The 24,313-nt window shown below is 64.4% G+C and overlaps 1 protein-coding gene across 3 annotated transcripts in view; it reads left to right on the forward strand.

Annotated features, from left to right (window-relative positions):
• Positions 1-14,487, forward strand: part of TPCN2 (two pore segment channel 2) — a 29,268-nt gene extending 14,781 nt beyond the window's left edge. For 2 of the 3 annotated variants that reach the window (XM_036260107.1, XM_036260108.1), the window contains exons 9-25: positions 1,245-1,310; positions 1,672-1,736; positions 2,192-2,289; positions 2,644-2,725; positions 2,935-3,021; positions 5,654-5,773; positions 5,887-5,946; positions 6,731-6,859; positions 7,530-7,579; positions 9,571-9,670; positions 11,015-11,086; positions 12,046-12,119; positions 12,511-12,592; positions 12,673-12,755; positions 13,176-13,257; positions 13,625-13,722; positions 14,341-14,487. In XM_036260107.1, coding sequence (XP_036116000.1) covers positions 1,245-1,310; positions 1,672-1,736; positions 2,192-2,289; positions 2,644-2,725; positions 2,935-3,021; positions 5,654-5,773; positions 5,887-5,946; positions 6,731-6,859; positions 7,530-7,579; positions 9,571-9,670; positions 11,015-11,086; positions 12,046-12,119; positions 12,511-12,592; positions 12,673-12,755; positions 13,176-13,257; positions 13,625-13,722; positions 14,341-14,419 — 1,427 coding nt within the window. In that variant the 3' untranslated portion in view covers positions 14,420-14,487. The remainder of the gene's footprint in view (positions 1-1,244; positions 1,311-1,671; positions 1,737-2,191; positions 2,290-2,643; positions 2,726-2,934; positions 3,022-5,653; positions 5,774-5,886; positions 5,947-6,730; positions 6,860-7,529; positions 7,580-9,570; positions 9,671-11,014; positions 11,087-12,045; positions 12,120-12,510; positions 12,593-12,672; positions 12,756-13,175; positions 13,258-13,624; positions 13,723-14,340) is intronic. The other variant, XM_036260110.1, reaches the window with a different exon arrangement.
• Positions 14,488-24,313: the final 9,826 nt, after the last annotated feature.

Raw genomic sequence — 24,313 nt, forward strand, 5'->3', positions numbered from 1 at the left:
AGAGAACATCGACTGGCCGCCTCCTGCGTGCCCCTCTCTGGGTATTGGGCCCACAACCTGGGCATGTGTCCTGACCAGGAATCGAACCTGAGACCTCTTGGTGTATGGGTTGATGTTCAACCACTGAGCCACACCGGCCAGGCTCCCATTGATTTTTAAGTAGAGTGGAAGGGAGGAAGGGAGAGAGAGAAACATTGATGTGAGAGAGAGACATTGATTGGTTGCTCCCACATGGCTGTGGGGTCCAGGAATCAAGCCTGCAACCCAGGTACGTACCCTTGAGTGGGAATCGAACCTGTGATCCTTTGGTCCGAGGGCCAACGCTCTAACTGCTGAGCCAGACGGGCCAGAACTTGCTCCCTCCCTTTAACTCTGTCTCCTTTGAGAAGCTGCAAATGAGTGGTGTTCTTGATGTGGTAACAAATGGCCTTGTGGCCCTGGCCGGCTCAGAGGTTAGAGCGTCGGCCTGCAGTCCAGAGAGACCCGGGTTCGGTTCCCGCTAAGGGCATGTACCTCGGTTGCAGTTTGTCCCCGGCCCTGGTTGGTCGTGCGGGTGGCAGCCACTCGATGTGTCCCTTTCACATCGATGTTTCTCTCTCTCTTCCTGTCTCTCCCTCCCGCTCTATCTGAACAAAAAAATGGAAAAATGTCCTCGGGTGAGGATAAAAAAAAATGGCCTTGTGTTCAGGGGGTCCCCCCGGTTCCCTAGATGTGAAGTGCGACTTGGGCCATGTGTGAGGCCCCAGGGTCTGGTGGCCATGGCGCTCCCTTTGGGTTGCTGGGGTATAGCCAAGACGGGGAGCTGTAGTCCTCTAAGGCTCAACTGTGGCCTGGCCACCTGGCTGGTCTTTCCATCTTGGGCTCGGGATGGTCACTGACCATAGTGACCTTCCCAGGAGGGCAGCCCTGGCTCCACCCTCCGAGCTGTGCACGGGGATCCTGAGCAGTGTCCCCAGGTGTCCCGTCTAACGAGTCACCCAAGGGAGAGCTGAGCTCGCAGTCTGTGGGGAGTGGTCACAAGGGGCAGATTTTAGCTCAGGATGAGGGATGAACATCCTTGAAAGGTAGTGAGCTCCCCATGACCATGGGTATGCAAGCAGAGGCCTGAGGGTTGGAGCTTGGACCAGAAGGCCTCCCAGTCTCCCAAAGCAGAGCCTCTGTCCCGCAAAGGCAGGGATGGGTCACGGCAGGACTGGGACTAGTGCTGAGGCTGAGTGCTTTAGTTTCTCCTCTTTCTTTCTCAGTCATGATTCCTGCGTATTCCAAGAACCGCTCCTACGCCATCTTCTTCATAGTGTTCACCCTGATAGGTGAGTCCAGGCGGGTCTGTAGGGGTCACCGAGGTAAGATGCTGTCCCTTGTGACAGGATCCCAGATGCTCAGAGGTAGGTGTCATGCCTGACCCGTGACTTCAGCTCAGTGTGGCCATGGTTTGCGGTCTGTGACCACTGCTGACCTCTGTCCTCAGCTCCCAGGGCTAGTGGCCAGGTGGCACTTGCTTGTCTGGATGAGGACAGGGAGGCCGGGCGACGTTCCCAGGCCCACGCCCTGCTCTGCGATCGTCGGGCCCTCTTTGCTGTGCCTGTGTGCCCCTGTGCCCCTCTGGGCGCCGCCCCTTGCCCTAGGCCCCGGAGCCGCTACTCCCCACTGACTGGCGCTGTCCTCCCGAAGGAAGCTTGTTTCTGATGAACCTGCTGACGGCCATCATCTACAACCAGTTCCGGGGCTACCTGCTGGTGAGCGCGCTGCTGGCCTGCAGGCCCCGCGGAGCTGGGCAGCCTGGTGTGGGAGGGTAGGCTGGGCCAGGTCCCGCTGGTCCGTGCCCTCTGGCTCCCTCTTGTGGATGAGCTGCAGCTGTGCCACCTCCCATATCTCCTGGTCCCCACCTGTCAGATACTGTCCCCAGGGCCACCCGTTTCCTTCCCTTGCCCCCTTTCCTCTAAGGGAAGGTACAGCTCCGGGGTAACTGACCCCAAGCCCTCTGTATGGGAGAGCTGGGGACCCCAACTGTGCTGAGAAGAAACACAGGCCCTAGTGAATGACACAGCCAACGGCCGGCAAACTGGCCTTGGAGTCTGACTGTTCCTCCGATACCCGCGGAGTGAGGGGCTGCTCCCAGGCGGGGGGTGCACAGGGCACCCTGAGCCCTCCTGGGGCCTGGGTGGGCTGAGCCGGGCCACTCTCCTTGCAGAAATCTGTCCAGGCTTCACTGTTCCGGAAGCGGCTGGGGACCCGGGCTGCCTACGAGGTCCTCTCCATGACGGCAGAGGGACAAGCCCACCCGCAGGGGTGAGTGCTGGGCTCCAGGACCCCTTTCCCTGGGGAGGCGGCGGTGTCATCGGGTGCGTGCTGTGCGCCACCCCGCCAGCTCCCTGTGGGCTCCGCTGCTCCGCCAGGCGCTACGGGCCCCGGCCCCGGCGTCCCTGCCTCTGGTGACGGTCCTCCGGGAGCTGCCTGCTCACCCACCGTGCCCTTGCCTTCCTGCCCCCTTCCTGCACCCCGTGTCACCGTGCCCGGGTCTGGAGGCGGTCAGCCTGGGAGGCTCTTACCCCGGTGCTCCGTAGCGCCCTGCCCTGGTCAGCGCCCCCTGGAGGCCTCGTCACCCCAGGGCCGCCCAGTTCAGTGCGGGTGTTCTTCCCACAGCGCTGGGGTGAAGGCCCAGGACCTGCTGCAGGCGCTTCAGAAGGTGCAGGTGGACAGCACCCGCAAGCAGGCCCTGCTGGAGGTACGAGCGCCCACCCTCCCGGCCTCCCCGGCCACCCAGCCTGCTTCAGGGCTCCTCCCGGCGGTCAGGTGGGCCAGCGGCCCCCTCTCGGGCAGGGGTCTCATTTCAGAGTAGCCGGGCTGGGCCATCAGGTGGGCTGGGGCGGCTCGCTCCTGCCCTGGGCCTCGTCCTCGGCGCTGGCTGGCCCGGCTGACCGGCTCCGTTTGCAGAAGGTGCGAGCCCATGGCCACGGCCTGCTGTCCGCCAACGACTTCCAGAAACTCTTCAACGAGCTTGACAAGAGTGTCACCAGAGAGGTAACGGGCCAGGGCTCCCGGGCTAGTGGGGGCGTCTGCCGCGTCTGAGGGCCCCACCACCTGGGTAACAGCGACCGGCGCCAGGGCCGACCTGCCAGGGGCTCTGGCCCCAAGGCTGGTAAATGGGAGCAAGATGGTTGACCTCATGAAATGCACAGAGGAACCTTCAGAGTGGTTTTCTCTGCCTCATGATAAACTCTCCCCCTCCCCATGTCCTGCGGGGGTTCCTGAGTCTGTCAGCCTTGGTGTTTGTCTTGACGCTGGTTTATAGTCATCAGATGGGCGTTGGCACCTGCTCAGCGCCATGTCCAGAAGACCCCCCAAGCCCCCAGCCTAGGTTTATGTAGTGGGTTCCTGGGGTGGGCAGAGGTGGGAGCCGACAGCTGCTGGCGACTCCGCACGGCTGTGTCCCTGTGGAATCAGCTCAGCTGCCGTGACCAGTGCCACCGCCCAGGTGGCTTAAACAATAGGATTGACTGTCCCGTCCTGGAGGCTGGAATCTGAGATCCAGGTGCCACAGGGCTGGTTCCCTCGAGGCCCCTCCTGGCTTGCAGCTGCCGTCTTCTCCGCGTCCCCACAGGGCCCCCCTCTGAGGGCGGGTGTCCTGGTCTCCTCTTCATGTACATGTAAGGACGCCAGTCCTATGGCCTTGGGGCCCATCCTTGTGACCTTTTATCTTAATGCCTCTTCAAAGGCCCTTTTTCTAAAGTGCAGTCACACTCTGAGGTTCTGGGGGTCAGGACTCCAACCTAAGACTTGGCGGGACCGTCGTCAACCTCTCGGCGTCCGTGCTGCCCCCGCGGCCGCCGGCTCCTGTCAGAGGTGGTTTTTCTCCAGGACGCGTTTTCCTAGTCTTTGCGGGTCACCTGCGGTGGGCCCTGCTCACTGTCGTGCAGGGGCTGCGTAGCTGGCCCGCCGTCGCTGGGGTGTCCATGCTCTTCAGTGGGGCCCAGCAGGTGGTCTGGGGCCCCAGGCGGACATCTTCCTGCCGTGGCCCCTGGGGTGTTCCGTCTTCCCATAGCGCCCTGGGTCTAAAGTCCAGCACCGTGTTCGGAGGGGAGTTTGGTCCTAGAGGTTTGCAGAGCTGAGCTGACACCCTCGTCCCCCAAATGCTGACTGCAGGGGGCAGACAGATGCTAGGGTGTGTGGCCGGGACGGCCGACCAGCTCACTGTCCCTCAGTGTCCCTCGAGCATCCTCTGCCGAGGAGCCTTGACCTCGTGCTCACCGTCACGAGGCGCGGGCGTCGCAGGTGCAGTGGGAGCCCAGAGGCAGTAGCGTGAGAGCAGCACAGCAGCCGCCCCCCCCCCCGGAAGAGCCGCCCGTTCAGTTTGTCTGCGCCCGCCCTGTGACTGCGGGCAGACACACACCCGAGGAAACCCTTTCTCCGGGCATCTCCAGGAGGTGACGTAGCTTTCGCTGCAGCGTCTCCTAGGTCTGTCCATGTTCCTGAGGACGAAATGCCCTCTACCTGCCTCGGGTACGGTGGCCACAGGTCACGTTTGTCTGTGGAGACCTGGAGAAGTGACTGTGCTGGGGGGCCCGGTGTTTCATCCGATTGCTTGTGGATCACACAGCCCTGTGCTCAGGGGCCGTCGTGGGGGACGGCGTTGGGACTCGCGCTCTGTCTCCGCTGCGTCCCCGTCCACTCAGAGGTCACGTTTGGGTAGTTCCCTGTTTGCTGTCACGCCTGGTGCCGCAGTGGCGGACCTGCGGCCCCTCCGTGTGTTTCCCGTTCGTGTTTATTGCCAGCTTGCCCTCCGTTACTTTAAAAAAAAATGTTTTTAGCCCTGGCCGGTTTCGCTCAGCAGTTAGAGCGTCAGCCTGTGGTCCAGAGAGTCCCGGGTTCGGTTCCGCTAAGGGCACGTACCTCGGTTGCAGTTTGTCCCTGCCCCGGTTGGGGTTGTGTGGTGGCGGCCACTCGATGCGTCTCTCTCACATTGATGTTTCTCTCTCTCTCTCCCCTCTCTCCTTCCTCTGTATCTGAAGATAAATGCAAACGTGTCCTCCGGTGAGGATAAAAAAAATGTTTTTATTGATTTTTTTTGTTGTTAGAGAGAGAAAGGGAGAGAGAGATAGAAACATCGATGGGAGAGAGAGATAGAAACATCGATGTGAGAGAGACATGGGTTGCCTCCTACACGCCCCCCACTGGGGCTCGAGCCCACAACCCGGCGTGTGCCCCGACCGGGAATGGAACCAGGATCTCTCAGTCCATGGGACGACGCTCCGTCCACTGAGCCACACCGGCTGAGCATCCTCTGTCACTTTCCACTTCCGTCCCACCACCGAGTTGTTTTATTCTTTGTTCTGCGCTAAGTCCTCACAGCTGTTAGCGTACAATGTATCCCTGTCTTCCCACCTGACACGTCTTCTGTCAGGCAAACATGTTGCGCACACTTCTGATGGCCATGGTCTGCTGATGGCCATGGTCTGCTGACGTCAGGAGCCGACTCGGTCATTTCTGCCTGTTGGCATTGCAAGGACATTTGCGATGAACATTTCTGTGTATGAAACCATTTCTGGGTTTGAGACAATTTCCTTGGGCTGGCTAGACAGGGTTGGAGGTCACGTAGGGCAGCGTTGGGTCCCAGAGTAAGAGGCCACATTTCTGAGCGCGTGTTCCCTCCCAGCACCCGCCGCTGCCCGAGTACCAGTCCCCGTTTCTGCAGAGTGCCCAGTTCCTCTTCGGCCACCGCTACTTCGACTACCTGGGGAACTTTATCGTCCTGGCGAACCTCGTGTCCATCTGTGTGAGTGCGGGCGTGCCCTCCAGTGCCCCGGAGCCGCCTCCTTTCCCGCCCTTGCTCCCGACTGCCTGGCTCGCACTGGCCGGGCTGAGACTGCCCCCGCTCTGGCTCCACAGGTGTTCCTGGTGCTGGACGCGGACATCCTGCCCCACAACCGTGACGACTTCGTCCTGGGGGTGAGCCCCGAGGCTGCTCAGCGGTCTGGGGGGACGGAGCAGAGTGAGGGGCTCTGGGTCTGCTGGGAGGCAGGGCCATTCCAGGGCTGAGTGCTCTGTCATGGGGTCTGCAGACCTGGGGGTGCAGGCCGTGGGGGGGCTGGCTGAGCTAGGGGTGCAGGCCCTTGGGGGGTGGCTGGCTGAGGCTGGGTGCAGGCCGTGGGGGGAGGCTGGCCGAGCTGGGGGTGCAGGCCGTGGGGGAGGCTGGCCGAGCTGGGGGTGCAGGCCGTGGGGGAGGCTGGCCGAGCTGGGGGTGCGGGCCGTGGGGGAGGCTGGCCGAGCTGGGGGTGCGGGCCGTGGGGGGCGGCTGGCCGAGCTGGGGGTGCGGGCCGTGGGGGGAGGCTGGCCGAGCTGGGGGTGCGGGCCGTGGGGGGAGGCTGGCCGACCTGGGGGTGCGGGCCGTGGGGGAGGCTGGCTGAGCTGGGGTGCAGGCCGTGGGGGAGGCTGGCTGAGCTGGGGGTGCAGGCTGTGGGGAAGGCTGGCTGAGCTGGGGGTGCAGGCCGTGGGGGGGCTGGCTGAGCTGGGGTGCAGGCCCTTGGGGGGAGGCTGGCTGAGGCTGGTGCAGGCTGGGAGCCAGGTGCAGGGGCCCTGGTGAGCTTAGTGGGGTGGACGGCGGAGGTGAGGTCGTTATAGAGAGAGAGACCCAAGGGGGAAGTGAGGGTTTGAGAGACTGAACGGCGGGCAGGTGGGGGTGGGGAGGCCGGCGCTCTGGACTGAGCGTTGGGGACCTGTTGGCCCCTTCCAGATTCTCAACTGTGTCTTCATCCTGTACTACCTGGCGGAGATGCTGCTCAAGGTGTTTGCGCTGGGCCCGCTGGGGTACCTGTCCTACCCCAGCAACGTGTTCGATGGCCTCCTCACTGTCATCCTGCTGGTAAGGTCGGCGGTGGCCGAGCATTGCCTCTCGCGGTGGGTGTGCGCTTCCCTGGCAGGACCCACGGCTGGGCTGGCCTGCGCCAGTGAGCTGCTTGGCAGGCGGCCCGTGGGGTGCAGGAGTTTCTGCAGCATCCCCTGGGGGAGGCCCGGATGGAGCCCGAAGCCCGCGGCCCTCACTGGCCACCCCACCCTGGGCACAGCCTCTAACACCACTGGGGACATGAGACTTGAGGAGGGTGGAGGGCCGGTGTCTCATGCGTGGGAGTTCTCGGGTTATATCCCATCTCTCTTCCCAGAGCCAGTGGGTGGGGGTAGGGTCACGTCCCGTGTGTCACGACAGCGGTCAGCGTGACGTGTTCATACTTGACCGACGAGAGCCATGGACCCCTCGGGACAGGAGCAGAGATCGTTAGAGAAACGCTTCGACCAAGAAGCTTCCCGCTCGCCCGGACTCTGCCAGCCTTGTCCTTGTCTTGCCCTCCTGAGTGTGGCCCGATTCCTGAGACCAGCCTCAGGAAGTCCCAACATTTGGCACCAACCCTTGGGGACAAGGACCGAGCTCCGACTTCTGAAGCCCTCGGGAGAACTGGGCTGAGCTTTATAATTCGTTTGGAAGCGCCCGGACTAGCATTGCCGTAGCAACACCTTCTCCCCTCTTGTGATTCAAGGTCTTGGAGATCTCAACGCTGGCTGTGTACCGGTTTCCACACCCAGGCTGGTATGTGACCGCGCCTGGCCAGTGCCCCGGGAGGGTGTCCCCCGTCCACGCCGGGCCTTCGCTCGGGCTGCTGGGACTCGGGGCGAAGCACCCGCTCCTTAGGGAGATGGGTGGATGGGGCTCTGCCGCCCCTGCCCCCCGAGGGCTCTGATGTTTCCTAACTGGCTCAGGACGCAGTTCCCGGAGCAGTGGCTGAGGCTGTCAGGCTGCCCTCCTGGTGTACCTGGGCCAGCCCCAGCAGGGAGGGGCAGAGAGGCCCAGCTCAGGGCTGCGGTGACCCATGGGCAGGAGTTGGGCGGCAGCCCCTCTGGCTGGGCAGTCCTGTGACGGTCTGAGCATCGGCTCACCGCCCTGTGAGATGCGGGGGCGGGGCTCGCAGCTCTCATGCCGCTGCTGGGCACCTGGTCTGGCCACGGGATGGACGCCGCAGGGTCCCAGGGCACCTTCCCTGCAGCTTGTGGCAGCCGCCAGGGTCCCGCTGCCCAGAAGGAACACGGCCACCACGGCAAGCGCCCACGCCGGCCTCGGCCCTCGGGTGCTGGTCTGGGGTGCTGTCGGCTGGTGCGTCTTCGCTGAGGTCGGGGACGGAGATGGGAGTGGGCCTGACAGATGTCTGCCCAGGCTCAGCTGTGGGAGCCAGTGGGGGGCCGGTCCTGGGGCCGAGCTGTGGGAGCCAGTGGGGGGCTGGTCCTGGGGCCGAGCTGTGGGAGCCAGTGGGGGGCTGGTCCTGGGGCCGAGCTGTGGGAGCCAGTGGGGGGCTGGTCCTGGGGCCGAGCTGTGGGAGCCAGTGGGGGGCTGGCCCTGGGGCCGAGCTGTGGGAGCCAGTGGGGGGCTGGTCCTGGGGCCGAGCTGTGGGAGCCACTGGGGGGCTGGTCCTGGGGCCGAGCTGTGGGAGCCAGTGGGGGGCTGGTCCTGGGGCCGAGCTGTGGGAGCCACTGGGGGGCTGGCCCTGGGAAGACCGTCGGGGCTGTGCAGTCCTCAGTGGCTGAGGCTGGGGCCCTGCGTGAGACGCTTCGTGGGGGGCTGCCGGCCAGCAGGCTTCTGCGGGGCCCTCCTGTCTAGAGCGCACTTTGTCTGGGAATTCCGGGGCTGACGTCCTGGCTGAGAGTGGGTTTGAATTAACTAGAAATTCACATAGAATTGAGAGCGCGGTGAGGCCGTGAGGGACACCAAGGGGATGGGCAGGGGTTGGAACGGGATGGGACAGGAAAACGGGGTCAGAGGACGGGGTCAGGGATGGGACATGTGGTTAAGGGTCAGGGTAGGGTCGGGTTGTGGATAGGGAGAGGTCAGGGGTCAGGAGATAGGGACGGAAGCATCGGGAGATGGGCCAGAGGAAGGGTTAGGGATGGGACATATGTGGTTAAGGGTCAGGGTAGGGTCGGGTTGTGGATAGGGAGAGGTCAGGGGTCAGGAGATAGGGACGGAAGCATCGGGAGATGGGTCAGAGGAAGGGTTAGGGATGGGACATATGTGGTTAAGGGTCAGGGTAGGGTCGGGTTGTGGATAGGGAGAGGTCAGGGGTCAGGAGATAGGGACGGAAGCATCGGGAGATGGGCCAGAGGAAGGGTTAGGGATGGGACATATGTGGTTAAGGGTCAGGGTAAGTTCGGCACAGGGTCAGATCAGAGACAGGGTTGGGATGGGTTCAGGTGACCGAGGTCAGGGGGCAGGGATGGGTCAGAGGACTGGGAAGGGCCATCTTGCGGTTCTCCTGGAGCCTCGCGTGTCCCGTGAGATGGGGGCCAGCTGCTCTGGCTCCGCGAGGGGTGGTGCTGGGACCACCGCTGCCCAGGGCCGGCGGGTGCGGGCTTCAGCCTCTGCCCCTCGGCACAGCGGAGGGCTTCTGGCTGGAGTCGGCCACGGGGTGAGTTCCCGCCGCTCCCCCTCGCTCTCTCTGCTCTGTCCTCCTCTGCGTCCATCGGCCACACGTGTCCGTGTTCTTGTTGGGGCGCCCTGGGCCTCTCCCGACCCCTCCTGTGTGTCCCCAGGAAGCCGGAGATGCAGGGCCTGCTGTCGCTGTGGGACATGGTCCGCCTGGTGAACATGCTCATTGTGTTCCGGTTCCTGCGCATCATCCCCAGCATGAAGGTCTGGGGGTGCCCCCCTGCTGCTCCTGGTCTAGGGAGTGGGTGAGCCTGGGGTGGGACTAGGCCCTGGGGTGCGCCCCCAGCCCTGCCCTGCGGCTGGGAGATGGGTCAGCACGGTGGGACTGGGTGAGGCCCTTGGCCAGTGGCAGAGGGAGCTTCGAGTGCCTTGGGGCCCTGGCATGTGTGAGCGGCAGGGTGGTGCCCTTGGGACCATGTGACCCCGAGTGTCCTGAGGGGCCTTGGGCATGGGCTCCTTCGTGCTCCTGGTAACAAGGGCGGAGGTAGGACTGAGCATGCGCCCGAGTATAGGGTGGATGTCTCGTGGCCGTTTGAGCCTCGATTGCCCTTCGTGTACCCACCAGGAGTTGGGTCACCCTGAGGGACCCGGCCCAGTTTCCTGCCCCATCTGCGTTCCTAGGAACCCTTAGAGCCAAGACATCGAGGACACCAGGCCCCTTTCTGGTGTCCAGGTCCTTCCTCAAACACACCTGTGCTCCCTACTAGGCTGCCGTGCGTCCCCTCTGGGTGCCTGTGACCCAGCAGGAGCACCCTCCTGAGGGCAGCTCAGGTCCTGGGTGCAGGTGGGCTGCTGCCCTGAAGCCTCTGTGCATGTCACACGCACACACGTGTGATCATACATGTGCACTGAACACACGTAAGCATACAAGTCACACATATGCACACATGACAACTCACATAATTATACATAAGCAATCACACATGACATCACACACAACCACACACATGTAATTACACACACATAACACATCACACACACGGCATCAAAATTGCATATACTCACACTCAGCAGTGCACGTGCACGTAGCCATAAGATGACCACACACACACTGCAACCACACTCATGTGTACCACACACACAACTATGCACACACCGCAAACTGCATACAGTCGTGTACACTCGTGCACACACATGTGCACACACACTGGTTTCTACCTGCTAGCATCCCGTGTATGATGCTCTAATGTATCGTGTGGGGAGATGGCTCAGGTTAATGTGGTGGTGGGCAGCCTTGTAGATGGGTTCCTGGCTGCGTCTCAGGCCCCTTTCGCAGACTCGGCCACAGGGGGCTGACCTGGGAGCCTCCAGACCAGAGGAGCTGACCCGGCCGCAGGCTGGAGGCCAGTGCGTTCTCCGCTGGGCCTCCCCACAGGGACTGGGAACCCAGGCCCACCAAGGCTGGGTGGGCGAGGTGTCTGGAGGTGGGTGTGTATAAGCGTGAGTGTAGGGTGGCTGTGGGGTGTGTGCAGGTGTGTGGGGTGCGTGCAGGTGTGCGGGCTGGCGCCGGGTGAGCCCAGAAGGGACGGCCGTGCTCTCTGCCCTCAGCTGATGGCAGTGGTGGCCAGCACCATCCTGGGCCTGGTCAAGAACATGCGGGCGTTCGGCGGGATCCTGGTGGTGAGTCCGGCTGCCTGCACGGTCGGGGGCGCTCTGGGAGCTGGGCCTCAGGGACCCCAGAGGAGGTTTGGGTCAGCTCCTTTCTCGGGGGGATTTCAGGAACTCAGGAAAGGTGATCCCCACCCCCCACCCCAAGGCCAGCCTTCCCCTGCGGTTCTGTGGGCTCTGCCCACGGCCCAGCCTGGTCAGGGGCTCTGTGCAGACTGGGCTCTGGAGCTGCTCCAGGCCCAGGCCCGGTGACCAGAGGCTCGGTGACAGTGACGAGGTAGAGGCCCTGCTGCATAGGTGCTGCCGCTGGTGGCCGTTCTGTCCTCTATTTGAACGACACCATGGGAGGGGCCACCTGGGAGGGGAGCCCAGCGCTCTGGGCTTGTCACAGGAGGCTAGAGACAGAATCTCCCTCCTCCCCGGACCCCTGTTCACGCCCTGGAAGAAACTGAGGCGCAGAAGGGGGCTGGGTTACCAGGGTGTGCGCCCCTCCTCCCACCCTCCCTCCTGCAGCAGCCCCTCTGGGAGGCTGCCGCGTGGACGCCCCCTGGTGGATGTGGGGAGCATGGTGGGACTTCCTCCTGGAGAGGCCTGGCCTTCCCCCTTCCCTGGGACCGGCTTCTTGCCCCGTTGTCCTTGGAGCCCTCATGCCGCCCCGCCGCACCTTCCTGGCCGCCCCGCCGCACCTTCCTGGCTGCCCTGCCGCACCTTCCTGGGGGAGGCAGGCAGCTTTGGCTTCCACGGCCCCCCAGACCCCGGTTTATCGGCGGGGCTCCCCCTGCAGTGGCTCCTCTCTCCTCCCTTGCGCTGCTGTTCTGTGCCTCTGGGGCAGGTTGGTGGTCAGGAGGGGTGCCTGGCAGTAGAGCCCCAGTGTTCCTGGGGGCCAGCAGCACCCATGGTTGGGGGCCGTGGCCGGGCTGGCTCCGTGGTCCGTCCGCAGGCGGTGCTGACCCGCGGCCCTGCCCCCGCAGGTGGTGTACTACATCTTTGCCATTGTTGGCATCACCCTGTTCCAGGGGGTCATCAAGGTGCCTGGAAATGGCAGGTGAGGTGGGGCCTGCAGGTGCCGAAGGAGCACGGGGGGCCGCATCCGTGTGGGTCAGCTCCCCAGGAGGGCCTCCTGTTCCTTCTCTTTCCCTGCTTCCCCTCCCCCGCCCTCCCCTCCGCCCTCCTAACCCCCGGCCTAGAGTCTGTGCTGAACATCTCGCTGGCCCTGGATGCCAGGCCACGTGCTGGCGGAGGGTGCCCCCTGCTGGCCACTGTCCGGGAGTGCGGTTCCCCTGTCCGCAGCTCTTCTAGCTGCTGCCCTCACGGACCCTCCGAGGGCCTGTTTCTCGGGGGCCAGAGAGGGTCCCGTGCTGGGCAGGGCTGGGGCGGTGCAGGGCGCGCCTGGTGTGCGTGTCCGGCCCGTCCCGAGCCGGCTGCTCTGTCCCCAGCCTGGCCCCTGACAACGGCTCGGCGCCCTGCGGGAGCTACGAGCAGCTGGAGTACTGGGCCAACAACTTCGACGACTTTGCGGTGAGCCCCTCGCCCTGCCCCCCGGGACCCCCCGGCCTCCCTGCCTCCCACACCCCCTGGACCGTGCCCGCTGCCCGCAGGCTGCCCTGGTCACGCTGTGGAACGTGATGGTGGTGAACAACTGGCAGGTGTTCCTGGACGCCTATCAGCGCTACGCGGGCCCGTGAGTGAGCGGTGCTGGCTCCTCCCCTTCCGCCCCAGTGGGTGCCTGTCCTGCGCCCTTGCCCACGACTCGGGACACACCCCCTGGTGTCGCTGGGGTGGGGGGGAGCAGAGGTCTTGGGAACCCTATGATGGGGGCTCCTTGGGTGCCCGGGCTGAGTCTGGGGAGCTGAGCGGAGAAGTTTAGCCTGGAGCTTAGAACAGCCCCGGCGCCACCTCTTCTGCTCCCCTGCTGCGCTGGGCAACTTGCTGACTGTTTCTGGCCTTCGGTTTTGTCATTCCTAAACTGGGGACATCCTCACGGGACCACGCGGCAGGAGGCAGTGCGGGCAGCCACAGGCGCGGGGCGAGGGACGCGCGCTCCGTGACCACCTCGCTGTGCCCGCGGGGCCCTGGGCGAGCTCCCTCCTGTCCTCTGCAGGTGGTCCAAGGTCTATTTTGTGCTGTGGTGGCTGGTGTCCTCTGTCCTGTGGGTCAACCTGTTTCTGGCTCTGATTCTGGAGGTACAGCGACCCCTGCCCGCCCGCCTGGACCTGGAGGGGAAATTCATTGCTGGGTTCCGGTGGCCTGAGCTCAGGCTCTGTCCATCCCTGGGGCTCAGCACGGCTCTCCTGCTGGGAGGGCCTGGGAGCACCCCTGACATTTGACCTGTGGGTGTCCTCAGGCCCAGGGCCAGGGCTGGAGGAGGTTGGAGGGCTAGCGGAGGCTCGGGCATGTGGCTTCTGCCGGAGCTGGTGGCCTTGCTGGCCCTGGACCCAGGCGTCGGGATGAGCTTTCCACCTCCCTGCGGTGGACACCAGGCAGGGTGGGGGAGACGGCTTCATGCAAGGCCGACACCCACTGGCCTCCCTGCACCTCCCCCGCTTCCAGAACTTCCTGCACAAGTGGGACCGGCGCGGCAACCTGCCGTCCCTCTCCGGGGACCTGGAGAGCACCCATGACACGAGCACTGTGGACCTCTTGTTCAGGTGTGGATGGCAGGGCCTTCTGCCCCGCCCGGCGAGGGGGCGGGAGGAGAGACGGGGGGCGGGCAGGTGTCTGGGGACAGTGGAATCCCCACACACCCTGGGTGCCGTGCTGGGCTCGGGGTCCAGGGCCGGGGTCCCTGCTCCTGCAGCGGCTGCTGCCCAGCCCTGACGGTCCCGCTCTGCAGTTGAGCGTGTCTAAGGAGGCACCGGCAGGCTGTCAGTCTCCAGGGGCTCCTGCGGGTGGGTGTGGACGGGGCCCGAGGAGCCCACCCCGTGCTCTCCGTGGACACTTGTCCTCTCCTGGTGCAGAAGGTGACCTCGTCCCAGAGACGGCCCAGCCCAGTGCCGGTCTCCCTGTGGGCGCCGGCTGCCTTGTCGCAGCTGTTGTCTGTCCAGTGCCAGCAGCCCACGGGCTTTGAGAACACACAAACACCCGGAAGACATGTCTGAGTCCTGGCCCCTGTCCCTGCCACACTCCCTGGGCACGTGTCTCGGGTTCTCCTGCCTCTCATGGGGCGAGGCTTGCCCCACGCTCTGCTCGCTCGCCTGCTCTCCGGGGAGGGCCCAGGGCCTTCCCTCTGCGCCCCAGGGCCTCTACACCTCCCCCCGATTCCACAGGGAGGTCCTGGAGGAGCCGACGGAAGAGGAGCTGATGGAGAAGCTGAGGCATCATCCCCACCTGCAGTGGTGCAGGTGACGTCCAGGTGCGCCGTCCTGGCGGGGGCGGCGGATGCGATGCGGCCTGGGGACCGACGCAGACCACGGGCAGAGGCGGCTGCGGCCCGAAGGAGAGACTGGGCCTTGGACAGAGCTGCCCCGCCCACCTGCAGCGGGACAGGACCGAGTGTGCGCGGCCGCGCGGAGCCCCGGGCACTAGTCTGCAGCCTCAGCGGCCGGGCTTCGGCAGCGTCCACGCACTGCCTGTGAGCGCCGCTCTTCCTGTCCGAGTGCGGAGAGCGGGTGACTCCGCAGGGACCCTCGAGACGGCCTGCAAAGCGAGGAGCAGCGGCCCCTGGGCGCCCGCGATTTCCGAGGTGCCTTTGCTGCTGGCGGCCTTCAGGGACCAGAGGCCCCCGGGCCGCACAGGCCGCCGGCAGCCGTCCCGGCCATCCCGTCGGGTCCTGGTGGCTTCCCATGAAGTGAGTCTGGACTGTCTCTTGTACGGCTGTGACGGTGTGTTTCCTTTCGGGCCAGAACGCAGTGTCCACACGGCTCGCAAAGCGTGAGGCTGTTTCTTCGCCGACGCGGCTCTTCCCTCTTCTCTGGGCGGGGCGCCAGGAGGGCTGTCGGGGCCCTGCAGCGGTTCCTGCGCTGGGCGGGCTGCGCTGGCGGGCTGTGTGGGGCGGGCTGCGCGGGCGGGCTGCGTGGGGCGGGCTGCGTGGGGCGGGCTGCGTGGGGAGGGCGGGCTGTGCTGGCGGGCTGTGTGGGGCGGGCTGCGCGGGGCAGGCGGGCTGCGCGGGGCGGGGTGCCTTGCTCTCAATCGCAAAGCCATGGATAAGCCAGGGGTGGCCCTGCTGTGTGTCCTCAGGGTGTGGCAGAGGGGCGGGTGCAGGGGCGAGTGAGCCACGTGTGGCCGGCCACGTCGGCCCTTCCCCGCCACAGACCCGGCTCACGCGGTTCCCTCTGAACTGCCAGCTCAGTGGTTGGCCACGTGCCTCGAAGCCTCTGTTGTGCGAGACGGGTCAGTGAGTCTGCCGTGGGCACTGCAGGGGCCCGGGCGCAGGTGCTGACCCCCCCGGAAGAGGCCTCAGTCTTCCCTGTCTGGGATATGGGGTGAAAGGGAAGTTCCACGAAACGAGTAGGTTCTAAGATGCCACAAGCCCGGTGTGGGGTTTCCTGTACCAGTGACGTGGTTTGTGTCCGTGCACTTTGTACTTTCTGGCCCTGAGTTCACGTGAAGTCTCAGGCACTTACCTGCCATCCCTCAGGCTTGGGGGGCCGTTGGGGTTGTGAGGACCCTCCCAGACCTGCCCCGTCTGCAGGCCGCCTTTGGGCAGGATGTTATGGAGAAGCAGGTGAGAAGCCCACAGGGCCTGCTGTCTTGGGCGAGGACGAGTCCCCCGGGACCCTGCGTCATGCGCACTGTTCCCACGCCCAGGTCCCAGGGCCGCCGTCGGCGGGATCAGGTTCCGCTGACCTCATTGTTCGTGCAAGCAGAGCGGGGCTCCGTGAGCCCCGGGGATGGCTCGCTGCTTCCCCAGGCCAGCCGAGGCCGCTGGTCTGTGTGTGCCCTGCCTGAGCGCCTGGCTGGTTCTGCGAGCGCTCCGGGTGGCACCTGTGCGGGCACCAGCGCCGGCACCGTGGGTCCACCCTGCCCGTTTCACGTCTCGTGCGCAGAGAAGCCTCTGTCATGTTTACTGTCCTGAGGCTGATACCTGGACGACCTGCAGGGCCCAGGCAGGCGGCTCGGAGAGACCGGCCCCGCCCTGACGGGCAGCGAGCAGACGCTTGGGAGCTCTCTGTCAGAACGAACAAACCGTGTCCGCCTTCGAGCCTTTGTTGCAATGAGAGCTGTGGCTGAGCGGAGCTGGGGCGTGGCTTCTGGTGAGGGGTCGGGCCGCTGGGGTGGCCCTGTCTGCAGTGCTCCGGGTGCTCAGGGCCACCCAGAGAGAGGGTGCTGTCCTTAGCCGCGGAGTCCCCTGTGGTTTTCCATGGCTGCCGTGGCTCTGGCCACCCCTCTGCGCCCCGGCCGGGCCTCAGGGACGGTCAGTGGAGTCGCCCGGCACAGTGCAGAGGTAAGGACACCAGGCTGGGACCCAGGGGAGCAGAGGCAGGAGGAGCCCTGTGGCCTTTACTTAGAAAAGAAAATGTTGATAAACTCGACACACTTAAATTAAGAACTTTCTTTAAAAGACACAGTCCACAGGTGGGCCATAGCCTGGGAAAATAACAGGCCTAACTGAGCAAGGACCTACATCTGGACCGTGTAAAGCGCTCCTACAAATCAGCCAGAAAAAGACAAACCAATCGAAAGAAGTCGGCTTGAACGGGCTTTTCTCTGAGAAGCCAGCAGGTCCCGTCGTAACGGGACACAAGCACTGTCACTGGTGAGTGGCCACAGGCAGCGAGGCCCATGTGACAGCGTCTCCCCGGGTCCAGGTGAATACGTTTCTGACTCGTTCAGTCTGCCCACTGGAGTCTGAAGCCTTTACGTGTCCTCGGAGGGTGATGAAATGGACACAGCTCTGGGGGAATAGTCCGACAGTATTTATGGGGATTGGACGTGGCAACCTTCCTCTGTGGGCACACTCTGAGGGGCAGCCCTGCCCACGTGCGCCAGGCGGTAGAGGTTCAGAGGGCAGTGCGAGCACTGGCAGAGAGCCAGGTGCAACCTAACGCCCCCAACCGAGTGCACACATCGGTTGAGATTTACTCGTGTAGTGGAATATTACACAGCGCTGAACATGGATGCACTCCAGCCTCGAAGAGCTGCATGAAGGAATCTCAGAAACACAGTGTCGAGTGAACAGAGAAAGTTCCAGGAGATTCCCTACAGCAAAGTAGTATTCACGTAAAACAAAACCAAAGTTAGAGAGCCCACCGTAAGGCGTGTACATTGGCAGCGCGGCTGCTCACAGCACGAGGGCATGTGGGCCTGCCATCCCGCAGAGTGGCCCCCGCTTGGGGAGACGGACAGTGAGAGGGGCCCATGGTTGACACGGTGCCACCTCTGGGCAGCCTTCTCCCTCCTGGCTGTGCGGGGCTCATGGTCACCGTGTTCAGAACTTCCGATTCAGGTGTATGTCCCGCACATCCCTCTGTAATGCCAAATATTAAACTAAAAAGGAGAGGAATTTATAAACTAAAAAATATTAAACTACAAGAGGGAGGAATTGAAGACAAGGAGTTTGGCAGCTCCCCCAAGGGATTCCTGCAAAGGGGTGTGAGGGGGTGACAGCCGGCAGGGGCGTGGGGTCAGGCATGTACGTGGAGAATCCTGTGCACTGCTGGGGGCGGGTGCAGTGGCACACTGGGGGCGTGGAGTGGACGAGGGCTGGGCACTGGCAGAGGCACAGAGGCGAGGGGCTGGCTGGCCCGGGCCAGGGCCCCACTGTGAATGTCTGCAGGAGGGTTTCTGCCGGCCGCAGGCCCCGTGTCCTCGTGGGGGGCAGGGCCACCGAGCCCGCTCCTGGGCTCCCTCCCACATGGGGGCCAGGACCGGGCCCAATCTGTCGGGAGCCGCAGCGCAGCCCCGGCGAGCAGTGGGTGTTTCATGTGGCCCTCGCACAGCCCAGGGGCTTGTGTTTCACCGCACGGCCAGGGTTCGGTTTCCTGCCCCGGAGATAATCGTCGGTTCCTCTGAGAAGGTTGGAACAGCTCTGCCTGAGAAAGGGGAGTGGAGACGGGCACCCCGACGCTCTTAGAAACGACAGAAGGGGCGTGGGTCCAGGCTCCCCGCACATCAAAGTGGCCAGTGCGCCCCACCCCCTGGTCACATCGGGCCGAGCCGTTCTCAGGGTAACAATGGGAGCCACACCGGGGCGGGGGCCCACACCTGCGGGGCTGGGTGCCCGCTGCCGCCTGCCACCCACAGCAGTTGGCTAATCCACTTCTGGGCCCTGGCAACACCTGTCGGCAGGTGAACCAGGCCTGCCTCACCCACCTCCCTGGCCCTTGGCTCCTCTCACAGACTTGGGGGGCGGGCGGGAGCCACCAGAACCCGTAGTGAGGGGCCGTTCTCTGCTGCATGCAGTGGCCGGCGTCTGTGGGGGTGGGCGGAGAAGGCACCGACCAGGGCACAAGGGAGTCCGGCCGCCTCCCCCAGCCCCGCAATCCCGTGTTCTCTCTGCTCCTCCCCTCGACTCGGCCTGTGCGGTGGTGGGGGTTTCCCTTCCCTCTGCCCCAGCCTGGCGGGGCTTGGTTGTCTAGAAGGGTGTGTTCCGTCAGACTCGGGCGCTCGAGGATGTGGGGACCGCTGTGCCGGGCACAGGTAGAGTGCTGGGCCGGGAGAGGCTGGGCCAGGACGGGAGGAAGAGACGCACCGATGCCCTAGGTCCCCAAGGAAGCCTGGAGCTTCCCGGCAGCCTGTGGGAAAAGGGGAAAGGTTTCTGCTGGAGGCAGGGGGCTGCTTAGTGGCGAGGCTGCTGGACTTCCTGGTGGGGACCTGCTAGGCGGGGCTGGGACACGGCTCCCCAGCCTCGACTTTGCAGTCTGCCTGTCGTGAAGGCTCATTGTCGGGCTCCAGAGGTGAAGGGTGTGAAAGCATCTTCAGGGCCGTGCAGGAGATGCCGTGTCCGTGATCATTACTGACAATAAAAGCCACGGTTTTGAATGCTTGCTCTCCGTAGGATGTTGACTTGTCTAGTCCTACAGAAGCCACTAGCAGATGGAGAAACTGAGGCCCAGAGAGGCTGGGTAACTTCCTCCAGGCCACACAGCTGGTCATGGCCTGGCCCCTCCCGGCCCAGCCTTTCTGTCCGGTTCCATCCGACTGCATGTCAGCGTGGGTTCCGTGGGCCCGAGAGGAGCGTTGCGGAGGGAATGCTGCAGCGTTACCGGGACCCTGCGGATGCCCTGCCCCGCACGCGGGGCCATCACAGTCCCCTCTGTCACCACGGCAGGTGGCAGGTCTGAAGAGGTGCGCCTCAGGGCGCGGGCAGGCTCCTGGCGACCGGCTCCCACCTTAGCCACTATCCAAGGTGGCTCAGGGCACCCCGAGTCCCCGCCGTGACCTTGTCTGGAAAAGGAGGTGGGTGGGTGTCTGGGAGGATGTTGCCGGGAAGCTGATGTCCGCCCCGGTGCCGTGTTCCCGCTTCAGACACGGGGTTCAGTCCTGGAGCGCCCTGCAGGGGTCCTGCTCCGTGGGAATTGGCCCTGTGACTGGGCCCTTCTCTCCGCTGGCCTGAGCTTGGGGCATAGAAGGGATGGAAGTGACCTCATGGGGTCTCGGGCCGCACGGGGTCGAGGCAAGTTAGAGCACCTCGTGCATTGCCGGGCGTCCAACGGGGCTGCTGTCCCCGAGTCTGGACACGGGGCAGGGAGGAGTCTGTGTCCCCACAAGCCCCTGTGTGCCGCGGTCCTGCCCTGGCACCTGATGGGCACTGCTGGGGCGCAGGTAGCTTCTCTCCCTGCCACGCTGGCCCTCTCCGGAGTGGGGTGGCACCTTCTGGGCCCCTCGCCCCCACCCAGAGGAGGTGTGCCCCAGGAAGCCGCACTGCGCAGACGCAGCGCCTGAGGGTGGGCTTTGGGGCCTGCGCTGGCCCCACTGGCGAGGTGGTCCTGTGGGCCCGAGGCGGGCACCTTGTTCCTTCACCGGTCACCCGCACAGCTGGCTTCAGTGGCAGGAAATGCAGGTTCTTGCTGCTCCTGCTGTCAGTGGGCTGGGGGCCCCAGGGGTGATTTGCATACAGGTGAGGGCCCTTCAACAGAGGCCCTGGGCTCCAGAGACAGGGCACGTAGGACACGCCTGCAGAGCCACTGCCTGGCGCACACGCAGTACCTGGGCTGGCCAGCAGAGGGCAGCAGAGCCCCAGCGGCAGTTTCCCAGCCTGGGCTTTCTCCCCTGCCTCCTGCACCTTCCTGGACCCACGGCCGGCGCCGGGGACCCTCTGGCCCACGCAGCCTTTGCGATGTCCACTGGTGCCCACCCGTCACTGCTTCACCCGCTCCGAAGGACACGGGGGACCTGTGGGGCAGGGACCCGTACGGCGCCCACAGTAAACATTGGCTGACTTGTAGGCTGTGGGGTGGAGGGCAGCTGGCCCGTTGGTGGGGGGCAGTGTGACAGTGTGCAGCGGGGCCACCTGGTGTGCGGGGTGGTGACGGCCCTCTCTGACCCGGGGACCCCTAAACCCACATTGTTGGAAAAATGGCCAAATAAACCTCTGGGTGCTGGGCCAGCACCAGAGGGACCCTGGCTTCAGCTCTCTGTGTGTGTGTGCCTGCACACCCCATGCGTTCTCATCCCGTCTCTCAGAGGAGAGGGCTGAGGCTCGGAACATTCTGGAAGCCCCTCCCCAGCAGCACTGACTCCCCCACCCCGTGCAGGTCTGGGCTGGCTGCTTTCAGAAGCCAAAGTGTTGGACCCTCTGCTGGACCAGAGGAGCTGCACCGCGCTGGGGGACTGTCCAGGCTAGGAGTCACCCCAGTGAGGACAGGGACGGTGTCTCAGCTCAGAGCAAGGGGGCCTTGGGACTGGCAGAGGGGTCTGAGGTGGCGTGTGTGCTGGCCTGGGGGAGTGGTGGTCAGCAGGCAGGGGCAGGCCTGGCATTCTGGGTCCCACGGAGAAATCCCTGGGTGTTGGGCTCGTGGAAGGGAGGCCAGGGCAGAGAGCCCCTCCCTGGGGAACAGTCTCCCTCCGATCAGATGTCTTCGGCGTTTTCTGAGACGCAAAGAATGTGTCTGGGGGACTCGGGCCGGAGGGCTCTGCCTTCCATTGGTGCACAGCTTTGTGCACAGCTGGGAGGCAGTGACCACACGGCCTCGGGTCCGGAGGTATGCGGGTTGGGATCTCTGCTCTGGCCGGCCGCGGGGACAGTGGCCAAGGGAGGGGCTGCCTGGGGACAGTGGGGGAGAGGGAAGGGCTCCGGCAGGAAGCCTGGGCACAGCTGAATGCCACCAGGGGGCGTGCCCAGAGTGGCCACCCCTGGGCTCTGGGGCCTATGCTCCTGGGCGGACAGTTCTGGAACCCCCCCCCCGAATAAAATTCATCCACATCCCAATTGACCAGTAACGTGGCAGGAACAGGAAGGGCCCGTGGTAGTGGGAGCTGACCAGCATGGCCCCTCCCTGCAAAGCACCGGGCTGGGGTGTCACGCTAGCTTCCTGGGGCTGCTGCGACAGCACCGCAGACTGGGGCTCGGAACAACGGGGGTTCTTCCTCCCAGGTGGGAACCAGAGTCTGAGATGACGGTGTCCCAGGGCCACATTCCCTCCGACAGCCCCGGGGGAGGGTCCTGCCTGCCTCCTCCAGCCTCTGGGCCTCCCTACATCCTGGGCTGTGGCCCCAGCCCTGCAGTCTCTGCCTCCATGGTCACGTGGCCGCCTTTCCTGTGTGCATCTCATCAGGGCACTTGTCACGGGAGGAGGGCCCACCCGAACCCAGTCTCAGTGACATCCGAAAAGACCCTTATATCCAAAGAAGCTCCCACCCTGAGGTTCTCGGTGGACCCGAATCCACCCCGGAAGAGATGTTCTTGTGCGTGTCCGTAAGTGGGCAGCAGGCCTCCAGGGCCACGTGCTAGACGTGGGGGAGGAAGGGCCGCGTGGAGAGGCGGCAGGAGCCGGCGAGCAGGCAGGATGGACTTGGGCGTCTCACTTGGGGTCCGTTTCTCGCTTTGCCGCGTGGGAGCTGTTTGGCTGTGGGTGCGTCGTCTAGCGCACTGGGGCTTCAGTGTGTGCGTCTGTGAGGGGGTCTGAGTCTCTGGAGCAAATGGAGGGGACAGAGGCCAGTTAGTGTGAGACCAGGAGTATCCTCAGGAGCGGACGAGGGTGGAGCCGGAAGATGGAGGGCTCCGGAATGAGCGACTTCCCAGAGTCTTCTTGGCTGCTGGCTGCTCAGACCTGGGCCACGGAGCGCCCACGCCCACGCCCACAGGTGTGTCTGCAGTGAGAAGACACCCTGGGCAGCGGGACAGCCTGGTCCCCAAGGCCCGTGTCCCCACAAAGAGAGTGTGTGTGTGCGCCCAGCTCTGCCCATTCCAGAAGCCGGGCCTGTGGAGGGGAGTGACTTTTTGTCAGCTTCATGGGACTCCCTTGTGCCCGCGTTGGCTGTCTTCCCTTCCAGAGGCCGATGCCCTGTCAGCTGCGCCCGCCCCGTCCCTCTGGTGGTCCGCTCGGCCTCTCTGTCAAACTGCGGATGATCCCGGCCCACGCCCTGTCCCGGGAAGCTCCTGTCTGAAGGCCCCACCGCGGGGCGCTGGTGACGGGGTTTCATGAATCAGCCGGCACGCCTGCGGTCAGCCCCCACCCCCATGCCGTCGTCGGGGTGGGACAGCCCTGCCCGCGCCCCCTCCCTGCTGCCCCTCGGCTGGCTCACCTGGCACAGAGGAGCAGAGACAACCAGGAGAGGACTTTTGATCTCAGGATGGTTGGCACTTTTGCCAACAGCCCCCAGATGTCTCTGCCTGGCCGCAGCCCAAGCCAGCTTCTCCAAGGGCAGCCCCTTGGAGGGAGCCTTTGGGAAACACCTTTGACAAATGGCTTTATGCAGGGCCTGGAGGGCTGAGGACTCGGCCCCAGGCTTTGGCTTGGCTACCAGCCTGGGTCCCAGGACGCAGGGCCATATGGCAGGTTCGGAGAGTGAGCCAGGTCCCAGCATTCCTGCGTGGTGGCCCCGGAGGCCCCCTGCCCGAGTCCCACTCCCAGCTCTGCCAACGGGCTCTCATGAGCTTCGGCGCACTTGGGGAGGGAGGGGCTCGGGCTCCCACCCTCACCCACCCCGAGCGTGTGCAAATGGTGAGCCCACACCAACCGCCGTGCCCCGCCCCCACCCGCGCGCTCGCTGGGCCACTATCCGGCCTCGGAGTCTGGGAAGCGGATGGGCCCAGTTATTTTTGCCCCGTTCCTCCGGGCTGCTGCTCTTTAATGAGGCCATCGTGTTTCCTTGTAAGCTCATTTTAAGGAAATGTTTGCACACCAAGCACTTTCCCACAGCCGAGGGACAATGTGCGGTCTCCTGCCAAGGATTGCTTTTGCCATCCTCGTCTTTCCTGTGGCTGGAGGTGGGCCTGGAGGCCCGCCAGGCCGCGTGCCAAGTCGCCGCCATCGATCACTATCAGGATCCGCGTGATGAATATCCGACGCAGGAGAGGCCGGGCCTGGCTGTCGGGAGCTCCCGCCCCCCGGCCGGTGGTCGGACCCTGTCTGCGTGAGGGTCTGGGCTGGGACCTGGCGGGTCGGGGGCACGAGGGACTGTGCCGGGCTAGGCTGCGGCCACGGGAACTGGCCGCCCAGCCCGCTCCCAGCTCTTTGAAGCGGCTGTCGCACACCCAGGGCGGACTCCTGCATTTCCAGTTCGTCCGGATCCCAGAGGCGAAGCACACTGCCCGGCCCCCGAGGCCGTGGGCTCTGCCTCCCAGGCCTGCTGCCCAGGGAGACTCTGTGGGAAGGTGCCCCTGGGCGATTCTCTGCGCCATGGAGCTGCCCAGCCCCACCGGGCCGTCTCCCTCTCTCTGTGTCCAGCTCTCGGGCAATGCAGAGGCCACAGCTCCTGGCCTGCAGGGTGGCCCGGCTCTGGCTCCGTGGGGGCCCAGCCACAGAAAGGCAGGGACAGCAAATAGCAGTGCTGGGGTTTTCGGGGACCACAGCCTCTGGGAGGGAGAAAGGATTTTGAGCATGGATGATTGCAAAGGGCGTGTCCAAGGAGAGGAAGAAGGGGGTCTGGGTGTGTGAGAAAGTGTGAGTGTGTGTGTATATGTGGCTGTGTATGAATATGTGAGTGTATGAGTGTGTAAGGGTGTGTGTATGAGTGTATGACTGTATGTGTGTGTGTATGAGTGTATGATTGTGCATGAGCGTATGATTGTGCATGAGCGTGTGTGTGCATGTGTGTATGAGTGTGAGAGTGTGCATGAATGTGTGAACGTGTGTATGGGTGTGAGTGTGTATGAGTGTGCACGCAAGCATGTGAGTGTGTGTATGGGTGTGAGTA

This window comes from Molossus molossus, unplaced genomic scaffold (assembly GCF_014108415.1).
Source record: "Molossus molossus isolate mMolMol1 unplaced genomic scaffold, mMolMol1.p scaffold_m16_p_13, whole genome shotgun sequence".
NCBI lineage: Eukaryota > Metazoa > Chordata > Mammalia > Chiroptera > Molossidae > Molossus > Molossus molossus.